The sequence below is a fragment of the Diabrotica virgifera genome, chromosome 6 (genome assembly GCF_917563875.1).
Source record: "Diabrotica virgifera virgifera chromosome 6, PGI_DIABVI_V3a".
Lineage (NCBI taxonomy): Eukaryota > Metazoa > Arthropoda > Insecta > Coleoptera > Chrysomelidae > Diabrotica > Diabrotica virgifera.
In genome coordinates this window covers 175,483,140-175,509,598 of record NC_065448.1, presented here as the reverse complement: position 1 = coordinate 175,509,598, position 26,459 = coordinate 175,483,140, and the positions used below count along the sequence as shown (strand labels likewise).

Below are 26,459 nucleotides of genomic sequence, written 5' to 3'. Positions count from 1 at the left end.
CATCCTACTGCATTCTACCGAGGAATTTGCGACACAATTGGTTTCATTTAGCATAATTACAGCCGCTTCTTTGATTTTTCTCTTTTTACTATCTGTTTCTTTCAGGACTATACTTGAATCTCTCCACTGAGCTCTATGTTCATTATCCCATGCGTGTTGACATATTTGAGATCTACCAAATTCTCTATTTTTAATATAAGACTGATGTTCACTTATTCTAACGTTTAATGGTCTTGATGTTTCACCTAAATAAAATTGTTCACATTCACAAGGTATTTTATAAATGCAATTCTTTGTTCTTTCTTAAACCTAACAATGAACAAGAAAGAACAAAGAATTGCATTTATAAAATACCTTGTGAATGTGAACAATTTTATTTAGGTGAAACATCAAGACCATTAAACGTTAGAATAAGTGAACATCAGTCTTATATTAAAAATAGAGAATTTGATAGATCTCAAATATGTCAACACGCATGGGATAATGAACATAGAGTTCAGTGGAGAGATTCAAGTATAGTCCTGAAAGAAACAGATAGTAAAAAGAGAAAAATCAAAGAAGCGGCTCTAATTATGCTAAATGAAACCAATTGTGTCGCAAATTCCTCGGTAGAATGCAGTAGGATGTGGTTACCCATACTGAAAGAGGAAGTCAATAGAAAGAAAATACCACGATTAGTAAGTCAATAACATATCGAGTTAGTACAAATTTTATATTTTAGTATTACTTATTGTATATCTATGTATAATTAATATTATTTATAATTCAAACATATTAAAGTCAGAATTTGGTATTAGTTTTTTGAAGGTAAATTAAATGTAAGACCAAATACTTACGATGTCGAGATAGTATCACGAGGTCTTTTCCTGGTTTTCCCTCGTGATTTACTATGGAATCTCTAACGCGAGAATTGTACTGTCATCGTTGCATTTGGTTGTCTTTTTAAAGACAGATCACATGCTATGATTTTTTTTACGACGGATATTCTTGAGTTGGGATTGATTTCATGTAATCGAATGAACTATCTTTTAGTAAAGTCGTCCCAGGAACGCAACTCATAAATATTGGCGATATCATTTTAAAGGCTTCTACTTTAAAATGTATAATATACGTCTGAATTGCCAATATAAATGAGTCAGATTAAATAAATTATTAGAAGAATTTTTTTACTTAGCAACAACATTTTTGTTTATTTTAATAGTATTTTGTATTTTGACAACGAAGCCCGATTTGGGCTTCGAAACGTTAATAAATTCATTTTTTAGTAAAATTGTGGCTTATTTCCCATAGAAAATACTTAATTATAAAAACTGGAATGTTGAAGGATTCCAAACTCCTACAAACAGAAAAGAATATCAAAATGCTCTCGAAATAAAACTCAACGGAACCATAAGGGAAGATACTGCAGCGGGGGAATGGCCCCAACTAAAAACAATAATAAAGTAATCTGCAAAGGAAACTGTCGGAAAAGCCAAAATTCAAAGAAATGTGGAATGGTATGATGATGAATGCAGAACTGCTTGCAGTAGAGGAAAAAAGACAAGCTAGGCTTAACCAACTTCAAAGAAACACAAGAAATAGCAGGGAGATTGATAACAAAAATAGAATATAAGTGACTAGAATATGCAGAAAAAAGAGAGGCTTTAAAAAACCAGTAGGTACAAGAAATAGACTAAGAGCCGGGATAGGTGAAATTTGCCAATCATTTTAGGTACCGTAAGAGTCTATAACTTAAATAATAGAACCTAAAAAAAACGTATGAGCACTATGCCGTCACTTTATGGTGGCACATGCGGCGACAGTGGCGGATCAAACTTTCCACTTATGGACGGGATAAATAAATTAAAGAGTGCCCCCTCACTCCTATAATTATATTTGTTTTAGTTATATGTGATTAAAAAATAAGACGGCAGTTTTAACCTACCAACCCCTTCCCCTCCCCCACCATCAAAAACATCATTTTTAGTTTTTATTTTTTTGGGTGGGATGCAGTCAATTTTAAAATTTCAAAAAATTCACACGCATAGTTATTATATATGTACTATTGATTTAGAGCAGCTGATTAAAGAAGTTGAAAAAAGACCAGCACTCCATAATAAATAACTCAAAGAGTACAGCCACAGAAACATGAAAGAAAAAATGTGGGGTAAAGTTTATATACCTATATACTTGTGGTCCAGATTGGACCGATATTATTTATTACTATATTTTTATACGTGAAATTTTTCCTTATGTGTTTTCATTTTTGGTTTAGCAGACATTGAAAAACACGAAGGAAAGAAAATTCTTTTTCTTTTTATTCATAAAAATATGGATTTAAAAGAAAATTAATTTTCTTCTTCACCCCTTCCTGCTCTTAAGTGCGTGCTTAAGCATAAAAATAATAGGGTTAATAAATTAATTTATCGCCGATCGTCACTAAAGTAATTCACTATTGTAGTTATTTGCCCTCATTTGCGGCAGTAAAGTAACACTTTATTGTAATGAAAGAAGAATTTTACTTTACCTACCGCGATTAATCGAGATTGAATGTAAGTGTTCGATGGCAGTAATCGATTATTTATTTGAGTTAACTTACAATTTATTTACTTTAATTTATTAAAAATATTGTACGAAAACGACATTGTTAATTAAATTTATGTCAAAAGTGGAATTCTGTAGTATTTTGTAATTATATTCATATAAAATAAATCAAAACTTTACCGATTTAGTAATTATTCAATATTGATAACTATCGATTAAAACTCGAAAACGGCCATCATGCAAAAGTCATATGTCATCACTGTCATGATATTTTTATCACGTCTAAAATTTAGAAATTTTTTAAATTGTAAATTGTAAGTAAGTAAGTATTAAAACCAATATCAAATTGTTGGCGATAAAATTTTGTATGCACCACGTCAGTAAAGACTCTTTATCGAACTCATCTGTTATTCGCCTCGCTCGCTCTGCTCATAATATCAGACTCGTTCGATAAAGAGTAACTTTACTGACTTGGTACATAAAGAACTATTGTTATATTAAATTGAATTCTACAAGAATGTGAGTGCGAGTGTGTGTATTTCGTACAATCCGAAATTTCTTAACAAATTCCCGTGAATTTTTTTATAAACAAAAAAAATTTAGCGTGTAAATAAAAAAAATCGTAATTGACAATCATTTTATTCCAAAAGTAATGCATTTTGACTAAAAAAAATGTCTATTCTCTTATACATGGGCTATATTTTCTGATATTACCAATGAGCCCTTAGGTGAAACAAAGTAATCTGCAAAACAGCCTTTTACTTCCATACCTCCAGTGTCGGACCGCAAAACAATGCAATATATATGTCATTTAAAGGGTTCTCATAGCCTTCATCTTCAATTCGTTTTCCATCTTTTCTTCTAACAAAATTGTGTAATAATACACAAGATTTTACAATGTCATTTGTTAATTTTGTTTCTACATCTAGTGCCCGGTGAGAAATGCGCCATTCATTTGCTAAAACTCCAAAAACATCCACATCCAAAAGTGGTTTCGATGTCATCCATAGAAAAATTGATGTAATTCAGCGATGTATAAATCGAAATGGAGGCACACATTAGATTATCTGCAACATCGATTTTTTTGTCGCCGCGACTAAAAATCGCAAGTAGAGGGCTAGCCTTAAGAAAAGAGTGGTTAATATAACACTTCCTACCTTATATTATGTAATCTATATTTTTATATTATATTTGTCTACATCAGTCATTCAGTTAGTCACTATAACAGTGATGATGACAAAACAATCATCAACTTTTTGATTTTTAATGGTTCCATTACCGTGCATTAATTTTACTACTCTAATAAAACACAGCAATTATATTTTTTAAATTTGTTTATTGGCCCATTTTTTCATATATTACAATATCTTATGACATAAGCATCTAAATTACATATTAAAAAAAATGATCAACCTGTTATAAAATATTTGTTAAGTGCGACGTAACAAATGATGCATACCTACCTACTAATAGTTTAGACTATAATTATATCTTAAGATATTGTTGACCTTTTAAACCTTCAGTAAATTTAGTGATCGCTAACAAAACACAAGTCCTGAGATAGTGAAAAAGTTTTAGAAATGATAATAAAGGTTAAATATCCAAAAATTTAACTTTGTTACAAAATAGAAAGTGAAATTGGGGAAACTGCATATTATGATACACTAATTTTAAACCTTGCGATCAAAACAATATACCATTCAACCAAGCAATATTCAACAAAATCTATTTATATCTATTCTGTAGCATAATTTTCAATTTCATTACATTTTTTATGAAATTGTTATCCCATATCCCATATCTTATCTATCTTCTTCTGATTTCATGAATTCATTGTATTCGTTTTATCTTTATTCCTGACTTCTCTTCTGTGGTCCATGAGCTTCAGTATTTCCTTGGTCATCCCTGCTTGTTTTCTTTTGTTTTGCTGCACTCGATCTTGTTTTCCTGTCTTTAATATATTTTCCATATTCTTTCAGTTTTGCTCAATGTCTTTCTTTTTACTTTTCAAGTAGAATATATTAATTAATTTGCTCTTTAAGATTTGCTGAATGCTCAAATAGCACATTGGTCATTATGTGATACATTTTTATTCCATCATGGGGTTTAATCTCTATGTATTTTTGTATTGGTTCAATCCCTAACAATTTCTATTTTGGTAGCTATCATCTATCATATAGATACTCCAAGTAGTTTTAGGAGGTATAGCTCAAATGGTAAGAGAGTTTGACTATTATGAAGGTTTGGATTCCATACGGTATATGAGGGAAAATATCGCTTGGATAAAATCAGTACAACCAGGAGTAAAAATATCTAAAAATATAATACTAGTGACAGTTGACGCCTAAATAAAATTTTTTGAAAGTTTCCAATAATTACTCAAAAGTGTTCGGTGTTTATCTAAAATAACAATTTAAATTTACCAAATAGATATACTTAATTGAAATAATGGAGGATTCCACAATAAAGTAATTTTACTAAATCTATTTTTGATAAATATATGTAGGTTCTTAAAATTTATTATACCGGGTGTCCACTTATATTTTCCCCCATTTTAACTGCCTATAACTTCTAAACGGCTTAAGATAGAAATATGCGGTTTTCGCTGAAATGTTTTATTTTAGTAAAAGTTTTGTCTGAAAGGATTGAATTTTTTATATCGCTTTCAAATACAAAAATAAAAATGGCGGATTTTTGAAAAAAACGTTGTTGACTTTTTTTTAATGGAACACCCAATATATTTTTTTGTAACTTGAAAGAAATGTCATTCACCTATCCAGCGATATAAAGTTTTTCAAAATCGGTTGTCAAATCACTGAATAATTAATTTTTAAAATGAGAGGTGCAACGTGGATATCACATACCTAAATACCATAACGAAGCAAATTGATATTATGTATGTTATGTGATTTCCACATTGCATCTCTCATTTTAAAAATTAATTGCTCAGTCATTTGACAACCGATTTTAAAAAAATTTATATCGCTGGATAGGTAAATGACCGTTTTTTTTTTCAAGTTACGAAAAAATATACTGAATGTTTTAATAAAAAAAGTCAACAACGGTTTTTTTAAATCCGCCATTTTTTATTTAAAAGCGATATAAAAAATGGTCATTTGCCTAAAAACTTGAAAAAACGGTCATTTACCTATCCAGCGATATAATTATTTTTAAAATCGGTTGTCAAATGACTGAGCAATTAATTTTTAAAATAAGAGATGCAATGTGGAAATCACATAACATAATATCAATTTGCTTAGTTATGTTATTTAGGTATGTGATATCCACGTTGCACCTCTCATTTTAAAAGTTAATTACTCAGTGATTTGACAACCGATTTTGAAAAATTTTAATCGATCGATAGGTGAACGAATTTTCTTTCAATTTACAAAAAAATATACTGGGTGTTCAATTAAAAAAAAGTCAACAACGTTTTTTTCAAAAATACGCCATTTTTATTTTCGTATTTAAAAACGATATAAAAAATTCAATCCATTCAGACCAAACTTTTACCAAAATAAAACATTTCAGCGAAAACCGCATATTTCTATCTTGAGCCGTTTAGAAGTTATAGGCAGTTAAAATGGGGGAAAATATAAGTGGACACCCGGTATAAACGAGAGAATACAAAAACATTTGAAAATAAGGAAGTTTATGTTTGAAGTCCATTATAAATAAAAAATATGTTTGTATATCAGCAAAAGAAATAATCAAAATTAGTGAATATTATGTCATCTTCAATTAAACTAAATTATTGTATCTCAAGACTGTATATTAGTAGTAGTTCCGTTAATAAGACGTGTTAAAAGTCAACAATAGGTATAGATGAAAAAAAAACAAAACATAACAATATTCCGAAAAAGTTCTTTTTGTATAAAATATATAAAATATATAAAATATATAGGTGTATACAATAACCGTCACGCTATTTGACATACGGGCACACTGAGCTAATAGGGCTTTTCATTCACAGTCATTTGTTTCGAGCTTCTGTCATATTTCGTATAATCCGTGTATATTAATATTATACACGGATTATACAACATATGACAGAAGCTCGAAACAAATGACAATCGATGAAAAGCCCTATAATATAGTCCTGAACCATTCACTTGTTGCATTGCTTACTTTTATGCCAAGTATAGTATAAGTATCCTACCTAAAAAAGTCCCTTGACATAAAAGAAAAAGTATTGTTGTAAAGTTGTAGAACATCAGAAAATGTTTATAAACATTAAGAGTTGACAGTTTATAGAACAGTTATATTTTTGAAGTTTATAGTTGTTGTTATTGCTGTCATTTGTTAAAGTTGTAAAAGTTACAAAATACATGATCTCTCTCTCTCTCTCTCTCTCTTTCTCTTTCTCTCTTCCTCTCTGTCCCGCTCACTCCCACTCTCTCCCTCTCCGTCTCTCTTATTTATCGTGCATGCTATTGTCGAATTGTGCATGGATATTTTGAATTTGATGTAGGCATGCTTCATGTTTCTCCACAGGGGCGTCATCCTGAAAATTACTGAAATTTACAAAAAATACATCAATTTTCATCATTACATCATATACATACAGAGTGAGTTTTATGTATGGAAACACTCAATTATCTCGAAAACGGCTTGCACGATTTTTATAGATTTTGGTAGGTAGGGGTTTTCTAATGCGTTCGATGTTATAGTGCTAATTACAGTGTTGTCAGCTCTTCTGTTTTTCTGCAAATCTAATGAACTTTCTTATTTCAAATGGAACACCCTATATATTTTTTGCGTTTTGAAGTACTTGAAGAAATGCTGATTATTTTTCATGTTATATTCTCTATACCTAAATTCCATAATTTCGGAGTTATTGCTATATTTATTTAAGAAATTTTTTTTTAAATTTAAACAAATTTAAAAAATCAATTTTCTCGGCACAGGTGGATATTATTTTAGGTTCTTTGGATCATTTGGAACAAAAAAGGTCTTTTGTAATGTTTCTTTAAAGTTAATCGTTTTCGAGTAATCAACGATTTAAAACTGAAAAAAATCGAATAATGACGATTTTTAAGGTTCTAAAACACAAGTAAAAAATATAGTTTTTGAAATTATAAAGTACCTAAATTCAAGCTCAACTCTTCTTCTGATAGCCTGCCATAAGATTTTTTGTCTCTTTTTATTCTAAAACATTGATTTTTAATTTTTAATGAAGTGCACATGAGAGGACGGCCGATCGGGCTGCATTAACATTTAAAATTACAATGTTTTAAAATGAAACAATCTTAAATTACTTATCGGTATCTGATAAAATAAGGCTTGAGGTTGAATTTGGGTACTTCGCAGTTTCAAAAATAAAATTGTTTATTTGTGTTCTTGAACCTTGAAAAATGGCCTTTTTTCGATTTTTTTCAGTTTTAAATTGTTTATACATAACTCGGAAACGATCAATTTTAGAGAAAAATATTAAAAAATCTTTTTTGTTCCCCATGATCCAAACAACCTAAAATAGTGTTTACCCCGGTCAAAAAAATTGATTTTTATAATTTGTTTAAATTTTTTTTTAAATAAATGTAGCAATAACTCCGAAATTATGGTATTTAGGTATAGAGAATATAACATGAATAATTATCAGTATTTCTTAGGGACTTCAAAACACAAAAAATATACAGGGTGTTTCATTTGAAATAAGAAAGTTCATTAGATTTCCAGAAAAACGGAAAATATGACAACAATGTAATTAGCACTATAATATCGGCCGCATTAGAAAACCCATACTTACCAAAATCTATAAAAGTCGTGTAAGCCGTTTTTGAGATAATTGAGTGTTTCCATTCATAAAACTCACTCTGTATAATATATTGTATATATAATGCTTGCCCCCCCCCCCCCCAATCAAAATTTCAAATGACGCCCCTGTTTCTCCAGTTGTGTTATCCTTTGCTTTTCTTTTCTATTACCTTATGACTCCATGTATTTTTTTATATTACTTAGGTATAAATCAAAGGTTATATTGTATCTCCCTGCATAGCAAAACACAAAAAGAATGTTTCAACACGCTAAAAAATATAAGGATTTGAAATCTGTGTGCTTCCTTTAATTAGATTTGAATTTTATTTTAGTCGGTTAACAATCTTGAATTAATTAAGTAACATAATGATATTTGCAGGATTTTTTTATGATTTAAACTAACATTTACTCAAGTTGATATCTTCCAATCTTGTTTATTAATATTAATAACTATGTATAGCATGATGGGTGCGAAGCTCATATTCAGTTAACTCGTTCGTAGCCTTGATCAATAAAACCCGTATGTATGCACAGTACTTCAATCACGGTCTATTGCAACAATTATGTAACCATTATCCATAAATTAAGATCATTATATAACTGTAATCAATAATGCACAATGACTAATGACTATTAAATAGAAAAGTGGCAATACTTTCAAAAATAAATAAAATTTTTCCTATTTAAATTGTTATACGAGGACGTTATAACATTATCGATACAGGTTTTGATTTGACTATATTATTCACTATAATGATTTGAATAATAAGATTTGACAGCCTAATAAGAACCGACCTAATAGAAGGCATGAAAAATCTAGATATCCCAATGAAACTTATAAGGGTTACGAAAATGACAATGGAAGTATCGACGTCAGCAATAATAACAGGTGAAGGCATAACTGAAAATATAGAAATAGCAACTGGAGTAAGACTGGAGACTCTCTATAAATGTCACTATAGACCAGAGCGGATCTGTTTTAAGGTGGATGTGAGAGGTGGCACTCGGATTTTTGCATACAATGTTAGGTGACAACTTCAATAATTATAATTGACTTATGCTCCTTCTCAAATATGCCCGGAACATTAATAAAAAAATTCAAATAGGTATTTAAAAATTTCGAAAAACATCGAATTGTTTCTACTTTCTTTGCTTATAATTTTAAAACGATTCATTTTGAAACAAAGGTGTATGGAAATAAAATAAAGACAATTAAATTTTGTATGATATCTGACTGGTTAAAAATTTCTTAAATTATTACCCCTTCTGCAAAATAGCAATAAATACAAAATAAGAGAGCAAAATAAGCCTGTTTTTGTTCAATGTTTTCCAACCACTTTGGTTGCACTTAGAACCTTCGTAATTCGCATAAAAAATTCTTATAACATAGTTAAACCGTCCACCAAATTTCATTAAAATCGACCTAATAGATTTTGCATAATAATTTTGCAACCTAAATTTTTTTAAAAATGTTAAATTTTTTTAAAAACTTTTTGAACAAAAAGTAGACAATTTAAAAGTTTGCTAATTTTTTTACATATAAACAGGCGCTCTACCTATCTAATACACCTTACAAAATTAAAATCGGATTATTTAAGCAGCCTCAGCAATGTTTTAAAATTATAAACAATTTCTTGGCTTATAAACAAATTAGTGCTGTCGCCAGGGTGGTGTGGGGTGCAACGACCTCCTTTATTTAGATGGACTTACCCAAGTTTTATGTATTTTGACCCGCAGTACACGATTTTTTTGGGTAACAGTTGATCCGGATGTCGATGATTGTTATAAACAAAGAACTTGAGGAATTACACAACAGCAATTTTTCGGAAAATAAATTTTTTTTTGTATTTCTTGGGTAATTCTAAGCAAAAAATGTCCTTAAAGTTTTTTCGTAGGATGCGTAGTTTTCGGGAAAAACGCGGTTGAACTTTAAAAAAAATCGAAAAATTGCAATGTTTGAACCCGAATAACTTTTGAATAAAAAATAAAATAGCAATTCTGCTTACAGCATTTGAAAGCATAAGTCAAATTATACCGGTTTTGATTATTTGCATTGCTAAGCATTAATTTTTTTATTGTTAAACAAAGCTATTTGTTTATAAGCCAAAAAATTGTTTATAAGTTTAAAACATTGCCGAGGCCGCTTAAATAACAGACTTTAATTATGTAAAGTGTATTAGATATGTAGAGCACCTCTTTATATATAAAAAAATTAGCCAACTTCTAAATGGTCTACTTTTTTTTCAGAAAGTTTTTAAAAATTTGAATTTAAAAAAAATTATATTGCAAATTTATTCTGCAAAATCCATTAGGTTGATTTTAATGAAATTTGGTACAGTTTAAATATGTTATAAGAATTTTCTAAGCGAATTACTAAGGTTCTAAGTGCCACCAAAGTGGTTAGAAAACCTTGAATAACAACAGGCTTATTTTGCCCCCTTATTTTGTATTTATTGCTATATTGCAGAAAGGGTAATACTTTAAGACATTTTCAACCAGTCGTACCTATATCATACAAAATTAAATTATCTTTATTTTATTTCTGTACGTCTTTGTTCCAAAACGAACCGTTTTAAAGTTATAAGCAAAGAAATTAGAAAAAATCGATGTTTTTCGAAATTTTTAAATTTTTTAATTTTTTAATTTTTTTATTTATGTTCCGTTCATATTTGAGAAGGAGCATAAGTCAATTATTATTATTGAAGTTGTCACCTAACTTTTTCTGCAAAAATCCGAATGCCACCTCTCACGTTTTTTCACAGATCAGCCCTGGTCTATATTTAATGTCGTTATAGAAAGAACAATAAGAGCTACCAAAATTAAAGGTGTAGTAAAACTTGTGGCGTATGTTGACGACATTGATTAGAAGAAACGTAAACAGTTTAACTGAAAATTTGTGAAGTTGTGCAGGAAGCATCCAGGAGGGGTTTGGCAATAAATCAAAATAACACAAAATACAAGGTTAAATATTGGGAATATGAATTTGAAAATGTATAGAACATTTTAAATACCTGGGAGTTTCAGTTAATGGAAATAACGATAGAAGTATAGTCATCAATGAAAGAATACTGGAAGGAAATAGAGCCTACTGGAAATACAACAACTTCCTCAAAGATAAGAAGCTTCTTCGGAATATTAAACTGAAAATTTACAGAGAGGCAATTTGGCCAGTAATCACATATGGTGCTGAAGTAATGTACTTGACACAGAAAAATTAAGAAAGATTGAGGATTCTAGAGAGAAAAATCATTCGGAGGATAGCAGGACCACTAAACTTAGGTAATAATGGATTTAGAAAACTCATGAACCACGAAGTAAGAGAACTTCTGAAAGGAGAAGACATCATCAGATTTACCAAGGCACAGAGAGACTCAGATGGATGAGACATTATATAAAGGAGAAATCCAGAAGCAGTTTTCAAGAAAATCACCAAATGACCAATATCAGGCAGACCACGAGGAAGTCTCAAAACCAGATGGGAAAACAGATGGTTGAGAAGCTTAAGAAGATGTGAGGTAGAGAATGGGTAATAATAAACAAAAACAGGAACGAATGGAGAAATATTGTAGAGGCTGTCAAGTCACCTAACCAATTGTAAACCAAGATGTTAATGCGGACTGATTCCCCGCGACAAATGAATCGGAAGAGTTAAAAGTGAGCGGCGATCACTCCTCTAGGAGTAGATGCCAAAAGATTTGTCAAATTCTCTATTTATGATCCAAGATGGTATCTATGAATCTGCTAACTATTTAGATAACTTTATAATTACTAGATAGTGATTTGTGTCTTAGAATCCAAGTAAAATTATTTTTTATCTTAAATAATAATGTCACACCTAGAGCTTTCTATTCTGATTTTCATCCTTAACCAAACAAGAATAAAATCATGTGAGGATGTAGATTCGCAAGCTATCTCAGTGTCTTGATAAAAATATAACTGAAATCTTAGGCACAACATAAAAATCCATTGGCAACACAAATTTAAAATGTGTTCAAAATAATTTTCGATGTCTTAGTAAAAATTTTCAAAATTGTCTAAAGTCTTAGTACATATTATATCAGTTTTTCAATATTTAAATAGCCAATGTTTAAGATATACACCATTTTCTAAATTTTAAGAAAATAAATCACAAATTTTGTATGCTGCCTAGTTGATTCCTAAATTGATTATACTAGTCCAGAAAGCCACTGCGCATCCGCTAGGAAAAATATTCTAATTCAGATTCTTTGCACAATCTTACTCAAAAAGGACTCCTTTTAACAAATTTGCATGTTGCCAGGACCAAAAAGTGGTCAAAAATTTTTTAAACGTTTTTTTTTTTGTTTTTTTCCTAAAATTATTTTTTTTGCATGGAAAAAAGATTTTTTAGGTTTTTTGGATCATTCCAAAGAGAAAAGATCTTTAGTGACTTTTCTCTAAAAATGATAGTTTTTGACATATAAGCGATTAAAAATTGAAAAATTGCGAAATCGGCCATTTTTAACCCTCAAAAACTATGTGAAAAGCTGAAAATTTGAATGTTGCCAAGGTAGGTAGATATTCTTTAAACATCGATTGATGAAATCCCGAAGAGTTTTTTGCAATATAATATTTAAACTCATTTGTTTTTTAATTGCTAATCAAGCGTGCACGACACTATTTTCCACCGGCAGTATGCTGCAAATGAAAGGAATAAATTCGTTATTTCGTAAACCGGCGACTTTAAGGAAAAATCCCGAAATAGGTCGATTTTTAATTTTAAAATATGATATTGTGGCATATATGATATACTAGTGACGTCATCCATCTGGACGTGATGACGTAATCGATGATTTTTTTAAATGAGAATAGGGGTCGTGTGTTAGCTCATTTGAAAGGTTCTTCAATTCTCTATTCAGTAATATAAACATTTACAAAATTATTTATACAGTGTGTCCAAAAAATTTTTATTAAATTAAATTATTTGACAAAAAAAGAAGTAGAAGGACACCCTGTATAAAAAATTATGTAAATGTTTACATTACTTGATGGAGAATTTAAGAACCTTTCAAACGAGGTACCACACGACCCCTATTCTCATTTAAAAAAATCATCGATTACGTCATCACGCCCAGACGGATGACGTCACTAGTATACCATATATGCCACAATATCATAACTTAAAAATCAAAATCGACTTGTTTCGGGATTTTTCCTTAAAGTCGCCAATTTTCGAAATAACGAATTTATTACTTTCATTTGCACCATACTGTCGGTGGAAAATAGTGTCGCGCACGCTTGATTCGCAATTAAAAAACAAAGGAGTTTTGAATATTGTATTGCAAAAAACTCTTCGGGATTTCATCAATCGATGTTTAAAGAATATCTACCTACCTTGGCAACATTCAAATTTTCAGTTTTTCACATAGTCTTTGAGGGTTAAAAATGGCCGATTTCGCAATTTTATAATTTTTAATCGCTTATATGTCAAAAACTATCATTTTTAGAAAAAAGTCACTGAAGACCTTTTCTGTTTGGAATGATCCAAAAAACCTAAAAAAACTTTTTTCCATGCAATAAAAATAATTTTAGGAAAAAAACAAAAAAAAAACGTTTAAAAAATGTTTGACCACCTTTTGGTCCTGGCAACATGGAAATTTGTTAAAAGGAGTCCTTTTTGAGTAAGATTGTGCAAAAAATCTTAATTAGAATATTTTTCCTAGCGGATGCGCAGTGGCTTTCTGGACTATACAGCTAAGATAATTGAAGAAAAGCTAAAATTTTTCAGATTAAAATAAAAAGAATTATATTAAGGGTAGGTAACAAGGTTGTAAGACGTATGTGGGCTTACCGATGTATATTACGTTTATCCTGGACCGAGTACGTGACCTAGGAGGTACTTCGCAGGATATGTAAGGAGAGAGAGGTAGGAATAAATAAAGAAAAGAAAATTGGAATACTCGAGTTTTAAAATGATCGAATGATCATTTACAAGTAATTAAGAACTTAATAGAAAAGAGTGTTAAAGATATTTGTTGACTGCGAAAATGATTTGGCACCATAAGTCATCAAAAAATGGTAAAAGCCTGAACAGAGTGCCGTATATAAACAATAAACATAATCAAATATATCTATCAAAATGCGACAGCAAAACTGAAACTGGCAGATAAAAAGATCAACGCATTTAAAATAAAACGGGGAGTGCGACAGGGAGACACAATTTCGCCAAAATTGTTTACATTATTAGAGCATATATGTTTAAGAACGCAAATCTGAGTGAAAAAGGAAATAATGTCAACGGAGAAATTCTTAGTCATTTGAGATTCGCTGACGATACTGTTCTTTTTGCTGACAGCATCGATGATGCATTATCGCAACTGGAGAAAATATACTTAGCCTCCTTATAACTTGGATTAAAAATCAACCATACAAAAACACAAATTATGACAAATCTTGTGTTAAGCGAAAAGATTTCAGTAAATGACATGTTTATTGAAGAAACCACCTCTTATAAGTACTTAAGGCATGAGATACGCATAGGAAGAGAGAATCAAAATCAAACGTGTGAACTAAACCGCCGCATGACTCACTTAGGTGACATTCGGCATGCTGAGCTATGTTCTTAAGTCAGAACTGCCTATGTGTCTCAAAAGAAAAGTCTTTGATCAGTGTGTGTTGCCAGTACTTACATATTATGGTGCAGAAACTTTAACAATAATCAAGAAAGTAAGAAATAAAATTGGTGTTACCCAAAGAGCCATGGAACGCTCAATGTTAGGCATTTCTCGTAGGGATCGAATTACGAACAAGGTAATGAGACTAGGCAGGAGTGATTGGGGCAAAGTCGAAAGGATCAGCTGACATTGGAGTCAAAGCTCTATCTGAACAAGAACAGTGTTAAAATCCTCATAAGTAAGATGTGAATTTGAAATGACTCTTTTCAAATGAGATTTCATAGACTTAAGAGGAAACAGTAGCGATCAACAGGTAGCAACAAACGCGTTCTAAGATTGCGGCTCTAATTTTGAATATTTTGTCGAGATATTTGGCACACATATTCGTAATATATTAAAGAATGGCGGTACAGAGAAATTGGCCCAATTTCAGGAATATGTTGGTATGTGGAAATTACTCTACAACTAAATAAAATATTGAAAAAAGGAGCCTGTACCGCCATTAAGAAAGACAAAAAAATACACTTTCTTCAAATAAATTTTTTTATCCCATGCCTAGATTTTGTGTAATCTTGGAACTACTAAAAATCGATTTTTTTATAACAAGAAATCGAACGTCACTGACTTGGCAACATTTCGCGCCTATGTGTATAAAAATTATTGTTTTTGATAGTATAAACGTCACTGTCAGTGCACAGCATAGAAAACGCAACAGCAGTGACACACTAGTAGGCGGGAAAAGTTCGCGCACTATTACTGCGCAGATCGTCGGCCATTTTGTGCGTAGTACCAGACAATGTAGAAAATCGACAGTGTTGCCGATTTGTACATAATTATCAGATTTACTTAACTTTTATGACATTCATATTTTTTAACATAATTTTATACGTATGCCTGTGGGAATTATGTCAATAATTGGGACATAACACAAAATATTGACGATGAATGGCGATTGTATTGTTAATCTTTTGCATAAATTCCAGAAATTATTCAAAAATAATCTCTTACGGGTAATAAAGTTGGTGACATCGGCAATACTGATGAACCAACACATCACATCACCACTGGATGTACTACGCGAAAAATGGCGACCCTGTACTTTTCAACTTCAAAGGCGGCATCAGGGAGTGTCCTTGCTGGTTTCGTTTATTATGCTGTGGTCAGTGTGTCGAATTACCGACGCACTGTTGCCTCACTTTTGAAAGTTCGCAGAACTTTCTCAATATTGGACCGCGTTTGTTGCCACCTGTTGATCGCTACTGTATCACCTTAATACCCGATTCATAAATTCCTCCGAAATGAGGTGAATATACTGGTATAAATTGCCAATTTATTTGATTATTCGGACAAACATCTGATATATTTGATTGATTAATTTTAAGAAAGTTACCTAAATCCTTTAATTCATTATAAGATCCTATGAAATTTGTACCATTGTCAGACAAAATCTGAACTGGTTTTCCACGTCTTAATATAAAACGTTTTAACGTAGATATAAAAGATTGAGCAGTAAGGTCGGTTACTAGTTCCAAGTGAATTGCTTTGGTAGAAAGACAAATAAATAAACTTACCTATGCTTTATAAAATGACGGATTACGGCCCTTTTTGGTTTTTAAGGTAAAGCGTCCAGCGTAATCAACACCCGTAACGGAAAATGGGAATGAAGGAGTAACACGAGCTTTGGATAAGTTGCCCATTATCGGATAGACGTGTTTAGGATTGAAACGAAAGCAATGAATACATTCTCTTACTATTCTTTTTGCTGTGTTTCTGCCATTAATAGGCCAGAAATTTTCTCTAACAACTGCTAAAAGATGTTGAGCACCTGAATGAAATAATAGTTAATGCTTCAAACGAAATATCAATATTGTTAAATGATGCTTAGCTGGTAACAAGATAGGATGTTTCTTATCAAATTCAAAATTAGAATTACATATTCTTCCACCAACTCTAATTATACCTTTGTCGTCAAGAAAAGGGTTGAGAGAAAGAATTTTACTCTTGGGGGAAATTACTTTTCCTTTTGAAAGATCGGATAATTCAGTGGAAAATCCTTCACCTTGAGCTAACTTGATTAAAATATGTAGAGATTGATCTAACTCGTCAGCACAAAGGCGACCTGACTTTCTTTGAGTTTTATCGCGTGTGGAACAATTATTAATAAAACGTAACCAATAAGCAACGAGTCTTTTTATTTTAATAAGACAGGAGAACTTATCAAATGGAAACTTGAAGGAATTGAATGCAATTAAAGATTGAACTGAATTCTTCATTTCGGGAAGAGACAAGAATTGTGGGCCATGCCACCAAAGATTACAAGTTTTAAGAAGAAAGGGGCTTATTCCGAGTGAAAGCAGATCAGCTGGATTTTGACTTGATGTAACATGTCTCCAATTGTGAGCAGCAGTCATTGATTGAATCTCACTGACACTTGACACGATTGGCAACAAATGTTTTGAGTAAATGAGATGACTTATTTATCCAACCAAGAACTATTGTAGAATCGGTCCAATAGTATGAGTTTCGAAATTGAAGTTTCAAAGAATTATTTACTTTATTAACAAGCTGAGCCAATATGAGGGCTGCGCATAGTTCGAGACGAGGTATTGAAACTCGTTTGAGGGAAGCTACCTTTGATTTGGCAACTAATAGGTTTACGGATATTTCACCTTTTTCATTGATACTACGAACATAGATACACGAACCATATGCTAATTCACTAGCATCAGAAAACGCGTGCATTTCTAATTTTTAGTTCATTTAAATGGAACAATTGATCGTAAAATGTTAACCACTGGGTATAAATATCTGGAGAAACAGATTGATTCCAATCAATTTTCTGTAACCATAATTGCTGCAAGAGAATTTTGGCTTTAATCACTGCTGGACTGACTAGCACCAACGGATTAAATATCTGGGATATATTCGATAATATAGAATATATACGTTTCGTAACCTTTGATAAAGGTAGAGAATTAACCTTATAAGAAAGTGTGTCCGATTGAGAGCACCACTGAAGGCCTAAGGTTTTCGTATTTTCATTTGAGCCAAATGAAAATGGAATATCTAACGAAGATATAGAATTATGTAATTTATGAAGAATATTAGGATCGTTTGAAATACATTTACGTAAAGAAAAACACCCTGATTTCAGAATGTGTATTATTTCTGAACACAACCGCGATAGATCGTCTACCGATTCGGAACCCGTTAGAATGTCATCTACGTACATGTCAGTAGAAATAATTTGAGAAGTAAAAAATCCACAAGGAAAAGAAAATGTTCTTCCTGTAGTTGGCTGTATACCATCAATCACAAAATTGGAAAGAAATCCTTTGTAAAAGGTATAAAATTTTTTTATTAAATAATAAAAAATTTGTATACCTTTTACAAAGGATTTCTTTCCAATTTGAGAAGCTTCTGGAAATTCAGTTGCAAAATCTAATGAAAGCTGACGTATGCATCTAATAGCTAAGAAGCTGGCCGAAGCGGTTCCATATGTAACCGTATTTAATTCCTAAGAATTTAAAGGTTGAGTTGGATCAGATCTCCAAATTATTTTCTGTAGGCATCTTTGAGAAGGTTCGATGAGAATTTACCTATACATTTTTGCTATGTCTGCAGAAATGACATATGAATGCTGTCTGAAGCGTAATAAGATGGAAATGAGATCCTGTATGACTGGTCCTATTATCTGTAAATCATTAATAGAAATACCTGAAGATGATTGAAAAGAACCATTCAAAACAACTCTAAGTTGAGTGGTTAGACTTTCTTTAATAACCCTATGACGAGGAAGATAAAATTCTACTTTATTTGAAATGTTATCGGTTGGTTCACATTGCGTCATGTGTCCCATTGACAAGTATTCAGACATGAATTGAGTGTAGTTTTGCCTTAACTTATCATCTAATTAAAGCTTGCGTTCTAAAGTATAAAAACGTTTAGTAGCAATTGTTTTAGAGTCACCTAATTTAGAAACTGAATCCTTAAGAGGCAACGATACAATAAATCTACCATCTGCTTGTCTTTGATAATCATTTTGGAAATGTGATTCGCAATCCTTTTCTTCTTGAGACAGAGATTTGGGGCTCGAAGCATTGCAATCTTCTAGTTCCCAGAATAGATTAAGATCAGAAAACATTTCACCATGCAAAATATTGCACTGAGTAGTCGTGGAAGATGATTGAAGAATAGGACCCGAGATTATCCAACCAAATTTGGTTTTTTGTAGAATTGGGTTTTGCGGACCTAACTTGACTTGACCAATACATAGAAGTTACGCAGAAATGACTTGCACCGATCAAGATATCTATATGTGATGGAACATTGAATTCTGAGTCACTCAATGTAATGTTAGAAGGTATTTGAAACGATGAAGTATCTATTTTGTGACTAGGCATTTTATCACAAATGTTATCTGTAACTAAACACACTAGAGACGTTTCATATGTAGAAAATAGAGATTTAACTTTAAGGTTGACAAGAAAATTTATATTTGAAGATAAATGATTAATTCCAATCACAGAAATATTGGTATTAATCTTATGGAGACCCAGTTTACCTAGAAGGTTAGAACTTACAAAATTTGATTGACTTCCGCTATCAAGAATCGCTTTGCAACTATGAGCTTTATTATGTTGATCAAAAACTTGAACTTTAACTGTTGAAAGTAAAACTCCTTTGTTTTGTACATTAGTATAATTTGAAAGAGAGGTTTGTGAATTAATATGGCTCGTTGAAGGAATAGAAACTTCCGATGTTTCTATGTGCAAAATTGAATGATGTTTCCTTTTGCAATGTTTGCATTTTCCATACTTACATGTACTGCTTATATGTCCGACATGCAAGCAATTTAAACACAAGGATCGTTTTTTGACTTCCTCTATGCGTGAATGAACATTAAGCTTGAGAAATTCCTCACAAGTATATATTTTGTGATCACCTCTACAGAAAGCACATGAAAATGTGGCAGATTGATTGGTAACAAAGGAACGAGTTTTGAATGACTTGTTAGAAGAATGAGAAGAACATTGTGATTTATCACTAGAATGCCTCACATGGTTTGTAGATTGCTCTATTTTTTCCAATACATTTGCTTTATTACTAAGAAATGTCATGAAATCTTGGAAAGAAGAATTTTTTGTTTTGTTTTTCTCCCAGTCATGGGCTATATCTGCATCTAATTTCTCTAAAACTATGTAAGTGAGAAGAGAGTCCCATTTATCTACTGGTTCCTTAAGAGACTGTAACGAGCGCAAGTTGCTTGTAATTGTATCTACTAAATATCGTAAGGAAGAAGAAGAATTTTCTTTTATTTGTTTTATATTGAACATTGATTTAATATGATTGTGGATTAATAATTCCTTGTTTTCAAATCTATCAAGAAGAAGATTCCATGCAACAATAAAATTTGAACTACTAACTGTTAGTGACTGGATGACTTTTTCTGCACTACCAGAGACGCATGACTTTAAATAGTGATACTTCTGTATGTCACTGATATTTTTGTTCTGAATTATTATTGCCTCAAAGGAATCACGGAAGAAGAACCACTGGTCATAACTTCCGCTGAATTTTTGAAGATGAAGAGAAGGAAGAGTAATGCCTATAATATTTGTAGATTGCTGTGCTGAAGAAGAATTATGTTCACAAGTAGAACTAGAATTATTAATTATTAGTTCGGCACTTGTTACGGTTGAATAGTACAATGAATTGAATTCTATGCGGTGATTTATTTCTTCTTCGGATACTTGATCCAAAGATGCTTCAATTTCACGTTGAATATCTTCAAATTCGCGTATTAAATGTTTTGCATTATTTAATCTAGCTTGCAACTCAGTAACAGATCCATCTGCTGTATTAAAATTATCTACAAATTTACTAAATATAATTAAGTTGATTTTGACAGAATTCCTATTTTTACGCAATTTATCAATAGCTTCTGACATTTTTGAAGTTTTTGATTTTTTAGTTTTTGACATTTATTTGTAGCAATAAATGGATTAATTAAGATTTTAAACAACCCCTCTGTGGCGCAGTGGTAAGAGCGCCTACCTTTGAAACGAAAGGTCGGGAGTTCGAATCCTACGGAATTCGCAGACGTTCGGAAACAATTAGCGTCTCTTTGCAAAGACAATGACGTCGACTTTGCAAAGTAACAAGACACTTACTCAACACACACACTACACATTACTCCCCTGACTTAGTAATAAGTTATACAATTACGTGGCTAAAGGTTCTAATTCTAAACCAAAGCCAGAATCAGAGAAAAAAAGAAAAAAAAGAAAAAAAAAAGATTTTAAACACACTGTATAGAAATTATTAAGCTTTATAGAAATCAATTAATTAATCTTAATGAATATAGAAATTATTAAGTTAATTTTATTTCCGCTATGTTATTAACTAATGTTTTAAAAAATAATAAAAAATTGCAATTTCAGATCTCAAATATGACAATTATCAACACTTTTATTTATGATCAGATAAGAAAGCAATATTTTAGGTAAAAACTGACTCACAGACTTTGAAGTTCTCGATGATCGACGTAAAATGAGTTTTTGAATCGTTTGTTTGTCCAAGTAACGATTGCTTGAATATGATGCTGGAACGACACTGAAATTCGTCCAAAATTTACCAATATTCCACTGGTATCGAGGCTAGAAGGACCATTAGTATGGAGCTATTACACGGGGAATGCTCCTAGACACTTTATGCCTGGTTGCACCAACAGATCTTAAGTTCCAGATTAGCTAAGCTCTACTTATAAATAGGGCCTCCTTGAGTATCACTTACGTTGCACCATAATTTTAGAGTCTTACCTTATTATCAATTATATCTATTATTATAATATGGTATTCTTATTGTAATATATTATAACTATATTATATTAATTCTTATGATATTCTCGACTTAAGCTTAAGATCTGTTGGTGCAACCGGGCATTAGTTTCTTATTTTTTGTAGTTCTGGACAAACTAAACTAATTGAATTAATGCCCGGTTGCACCAACATATCTTAGGCTTAAGTCGAGAATATCATAAGAATTAATATAATATAATTATAATATATTACAATAAGAATACCATAATATAATAATAGATGTAATTGATAATAAGGTAAGAATCTAAAATTATGGTGCAACGTAAGTGATACTCAAGGGGGCCCTATTTATAAGTAGAGCTTAGCTAAGCTGGAGCTTAAGATCTGTTGGTGCAACCAGGCATTAATATTTTTACTTGTTCTAAAAATACATGACGCTTCTCTCTAGAGTTTGACAATCAATTAACTTTTTTACAATGGCGATGTGACAGTAGTTATGACATGAAGAGTGGCGTGTTCTATACATTTTACTAAATACTTAACAGAGACAAAGAACAGGAGTAACAGATGTCACTGAAAGAATTATGAACCTAAAGTGGAACTGTGGATACATAGCTAGAATGTTGGATAACAGATGAACACAGCGAATAATACACTGAGACCAAGACAAGAAGCATATCGAAGTAGAGGTCGTCCGCCAACCAGATGGTCTGATGACATAAAACGGATCGACAAAAATTGTATGCAAACAGCACAAAACAGAAATACATGGAAAAAACTGAGGGAGACCTGTATCCAGCAATGGATAGATCCGGGTTGAATGATTATGATGATGAAAAAATACGATATAAGAATAAGAGTATATCTAAACGGAACAATTTTTTAAAAATCCAAAAAGTCATTAGTAATAATTGTGCATGAATTTAAAAGGTGCAATAATATATTTAAGAACAAATAGTGTTTATATGTGGATAGAAACAGCAGTCGCTTTAGACTCACTCTATTGCTGTGAGTATCCAGTTTGTACCCTTTTTTCTGCTATATCTTTTGTAACATCGTTTTACTATCTATTTCTAGTCCTTATTTGTTTACTTTTTCTGCATTTATCTTTTCATCATTTGTTTCGGTATCTTTTCTTAGCACATCCCAAAATATATCGTTAACAGATTTCCAGTCTTTGTTTCTCTGCATGTGTAGTACATGTACCTAGTGATGTGAGTCGAGAATATTTCCAAGCGAATATTCGCGAACATTGGAAAGTTTCCGAGAATATTCGCCTATAAAAAATGGAAATATTCTCCTGACTGCGAATATTCCCGGAAACTTTCAATGCAAAATTCTCGAGAATATTTCCGAGAACTTTCAAGAATGTTTCCGAGAACTTTCTTTAATATTTCCGAGAACTTTTGAGAATATTTCCAAGAACTTTTGAGAGTATGTATTTCCAAGAGCCTTTTGGACATAAGAGTCAGTGACGTAATTAGAATTTACAGGGAAGTAGCGCTATTTAATTCACACGGCCGGCCGGCGAACCTATACCACTGCCAAGTACAAAAGGAACATTGTTTTGAACATTACCTCTATTATTTTTATAAAATATGCACTAAAAATAAACAAACCAAGATATGTTGAATGTTAAGAGGAGTAGGTACTCCCGAATCATGATTTAAAATGTATAAACTTTGTAAATCATGATTTGGGATTTACAATGTAATGTATATACATTGTAAATCATGATTTGGTAGTGCTCCTCGAACATTCAATGTGTCTTGGTTTGTTTATTTCTAGTGCATCTATAAAGTTATATCATCAAAACTTCCTGTAAAAACTAGATGTGGTTCAATCCTTAATTGTATAAATAACCTTATTGCATCTAAAAGTGCTTTACCGATGCGTATGGTCATAGAGGGAGTAAATTTAAAATGTTCACGGAATGTTAAACAGTATGTCTGGATGATGAACTATTTTGGATAGTTGCAAAAAGTAGCAGTTGTGTTAACACCAATTGTGAAATGGATTAGGTACTTTATTGGAAGGCAATGTTTAAAATATCCCAGGTTGTCGAGGCATTAAAGGATACAGAAAATATTTTTACCGAGAATATTCCATTACTTCCAATCAGTAACTGAGGAAAAGGAATGTTTATCTAAATTAGAAAATAGAAAAAAATGGCAGTGAAACTTGTGCACTATGCTGCAAACTTACTTGATTCTTACTTAACAGGACAAAGACTCGCTGCTGAAAAGCATATTAGCTATGCAGTTTATAGACAAGTTATTAACCAATCATCCCAATTTTATTGACAAAAAGAAACAGAACTGACAAATTTCTGTGCAAAAGCAGACCTTTGGTCAATGGATTTTATTTGACTTTCAGCACGATTAGTAGATTGTATAAGCTGGAATGTGCACCAAAACTTCTTTAACAGATTTGGCAATTACAATACTTGGGTTACCAGCTTCCTACGCCGAAATAGAGCGTAGTTATAGCACATACTCTTTCATGCATAATAAAATGAGAAATATGTCGACTATAGATAGAGCAGGGAAGTTAATAGCTCATAATGAAAAACTCCTAAAAGACCATAAATATGGAAAAATGGTATGTGATGAGAGTCTTTGTATAACTCATCTGTTGGAACCAGGGCATGACTCTAAATCCATATCAGAATCCATATACCGGAATACCACAACAATAAGTAAAGCTTAAACTACTGGTTTGTATAATTTATTATAATAATTTTAATAAAAATGCAATATTTCCATAAGTTTCCGAAAGTTTCCAAAATTTCCGGAAACTTTCCGGCGTTCGAATCTTCCCGGAAATTTTACATCACTACATGTACCCTTTTGTGTATGTATGTACCTGTACTTCACTCCCACAAAAAATTATTGGCTTTATAGCCGTGTTGTATATCTGCGCTTTTGTCTTCCGTGATGCCTGTTTAAATTTCATTAAGGCCATCGGTACATAATTCGCAAATATTTTACGGGTATCCCTACTTTTTCTGTCTTTACACGGCAAATTACGTGTAGTAAAATTCACACTGGTATGGATATGTAAACATTACTAGAATGTCATTCTACTTGAAAATGTCATCATTAATTTAAAGAAATGGCTTTTGAATGTTCTTGGATAACTGTTATTTTTATATTTGAAAACTATTAATTCAGTGATTGTAATAATTTATATGTATAACAAAAACTAATCCTCAATCGAAAATACAGGAAAAGTGTTTAAGTGATTTTTTAATAATATATTGTTACTATGGAACGCTTACAATAATTTTGAACATCTTTAACAACAAAATACTTGGATCACAGAATATATTATCCTGATGTATTCTCTTCTTGGATCTTCCACAAATAATACACAATAAATAACTTTTTATTAAGTTCATGTCTTAAATCAATTATTTATCAAATACACTATATATCAATATTATTTAATCAACAACTCAAAATATTCCCGATGCCATGTCAAATATTTAAAATTGTCACTGATTGTTACTGTCTGACTGACAGTATGCTGACAATATTCTATTCGACTGAGTGCGTTGTATGACAAAGATAGATTTGGAAATATTACCACGAACATTGTGTTCATTTTTTTCTTCTTCTTCTTCTTTTATATAGGCAGTACTGCCTGTTTTTCTTCAACGGTGCCTTTCATTCTGCCCCTAAGTTGTCATTCCATCTTTTCCTTGGGCGTCCTATACTTCTCCTACCTAACGGTGACTTGTCCCTGGCTATTCTTACTATCCTTGATTCAGACATCCTGCTTATGTGCTCATTCCACTCTTCTTTTCTGTTCTTTACCCAGGTATTTATATTGTCTACTCCACATATGCGTCTGATTTCCTCACTTCTTACCCTATCCTGTAGTCCTTTTCCAGCAATCCTTCTTAAGATCTTCATTTCGTTGGTTTCCAGATGTCTTCGTGTTTTGCTTGTATCTGGTCTTGTTTCGGCCGTGTAAGTCATAACTGGCCTAATAACTGACTTATATATTCGGGCCTTTGTTTCCAATCTTAGGTGTTTGTTTTTCCAAATTGTGTCGTTTAGGCATCCGGTCGTTCTACTGGCTTTAATTATTTGGTCTTTTACCTCTTCTTCGATATTGTTGTCGGCTGATAGATTAATTCCCAGATATTTGAAAGTCATTACTTGTTGTATAATTTGATTGTCTAACTCCAATTTGCATCTTATTGGTTCTTTGACAATTACTAAGCTTTTTGTTTTTTGGACTGATATTTTCATATTCATTTCTTTTGCGTTAATGTTGAACTCGTGCAATAATCTTTGTATAATCTCATTTTTTTCGAATCCTGAAAAAACCAATAAATATTTTTGAAAAATTTAAACGCAGAATGAAAGACTATGTTATTACCGAGGGCCGAAAGTCCTTTAGAATAAATAAAAAGTTTATTTTGAATGAGAAATTTTAAATTAAATATCACACTAAATTTTCTCTTAGATTTTCACCCCCTGTAACTTATTAAAATAAACATTATAGAAGTTCTCAGGGACTCTCGGCCCTCGGTAATAACGTAATCTTTCATTCTGCGTGTAAATTTTTCAAAAATACTTATTAGTTTTCTCAGGATTCGAAAAAAATGAATCCCCATTTGAATAGCATTGCAGCCGAAAATACGTACCCATCCTCTTAAATCACCGTGTAAATGTGACGCGTTTGTTTCGAAGACTGTATATGACACTTGATATGTCTC

The 26,459-nt window shown here is 31.6% G+C and overlaps 1 protein-coding gene across 1 annotated transcript; it reads right to left on the bottom strand.

The window, feature by feature from the left end:
- Window positions 1-6,937: 6,937 nt before the first annotated feature.
- LOC126886242 (uncharacterized) lies at window positions 6,938-20,860 on the bottom strand. Its single transcript, XM_050653107.1, has 2 exons — window positions 19,493-20,860; window positions 6,938-7,027 (listed from the first exon to the last, which is right to left on the bottom strand). Exons 1-2 carry the CDS (start codon window positions 20,858-20,860, stop codon window positions 6,938-6,940), a joined length of 1,458 nt encoding a protein of 485 aa, XP_050509064.1.
- Between the last annotated feature and the right edge of the window lie 5,599 nt (window positions 20,861-26,459).

What these genes read in the sequence shown, in the direction of transcription:
- LOC126886242 (XM_050653107.1), bottom strand. Translation starts at nt 20,860, where the DNA reads ATGTCAGAAGCTATTGATAAATTGCGTAAAAATAGGAATTCTGTCAAA. An exon ending in GCGGAAGTCAATCAAATTTT is followed by an intron (nt 7,028 to 19,492) that starts GTAAGTTCTAAC and finishes AGTAATTTTCAG; the next exon opens with GATGACGCCCCTGTGGAGAA.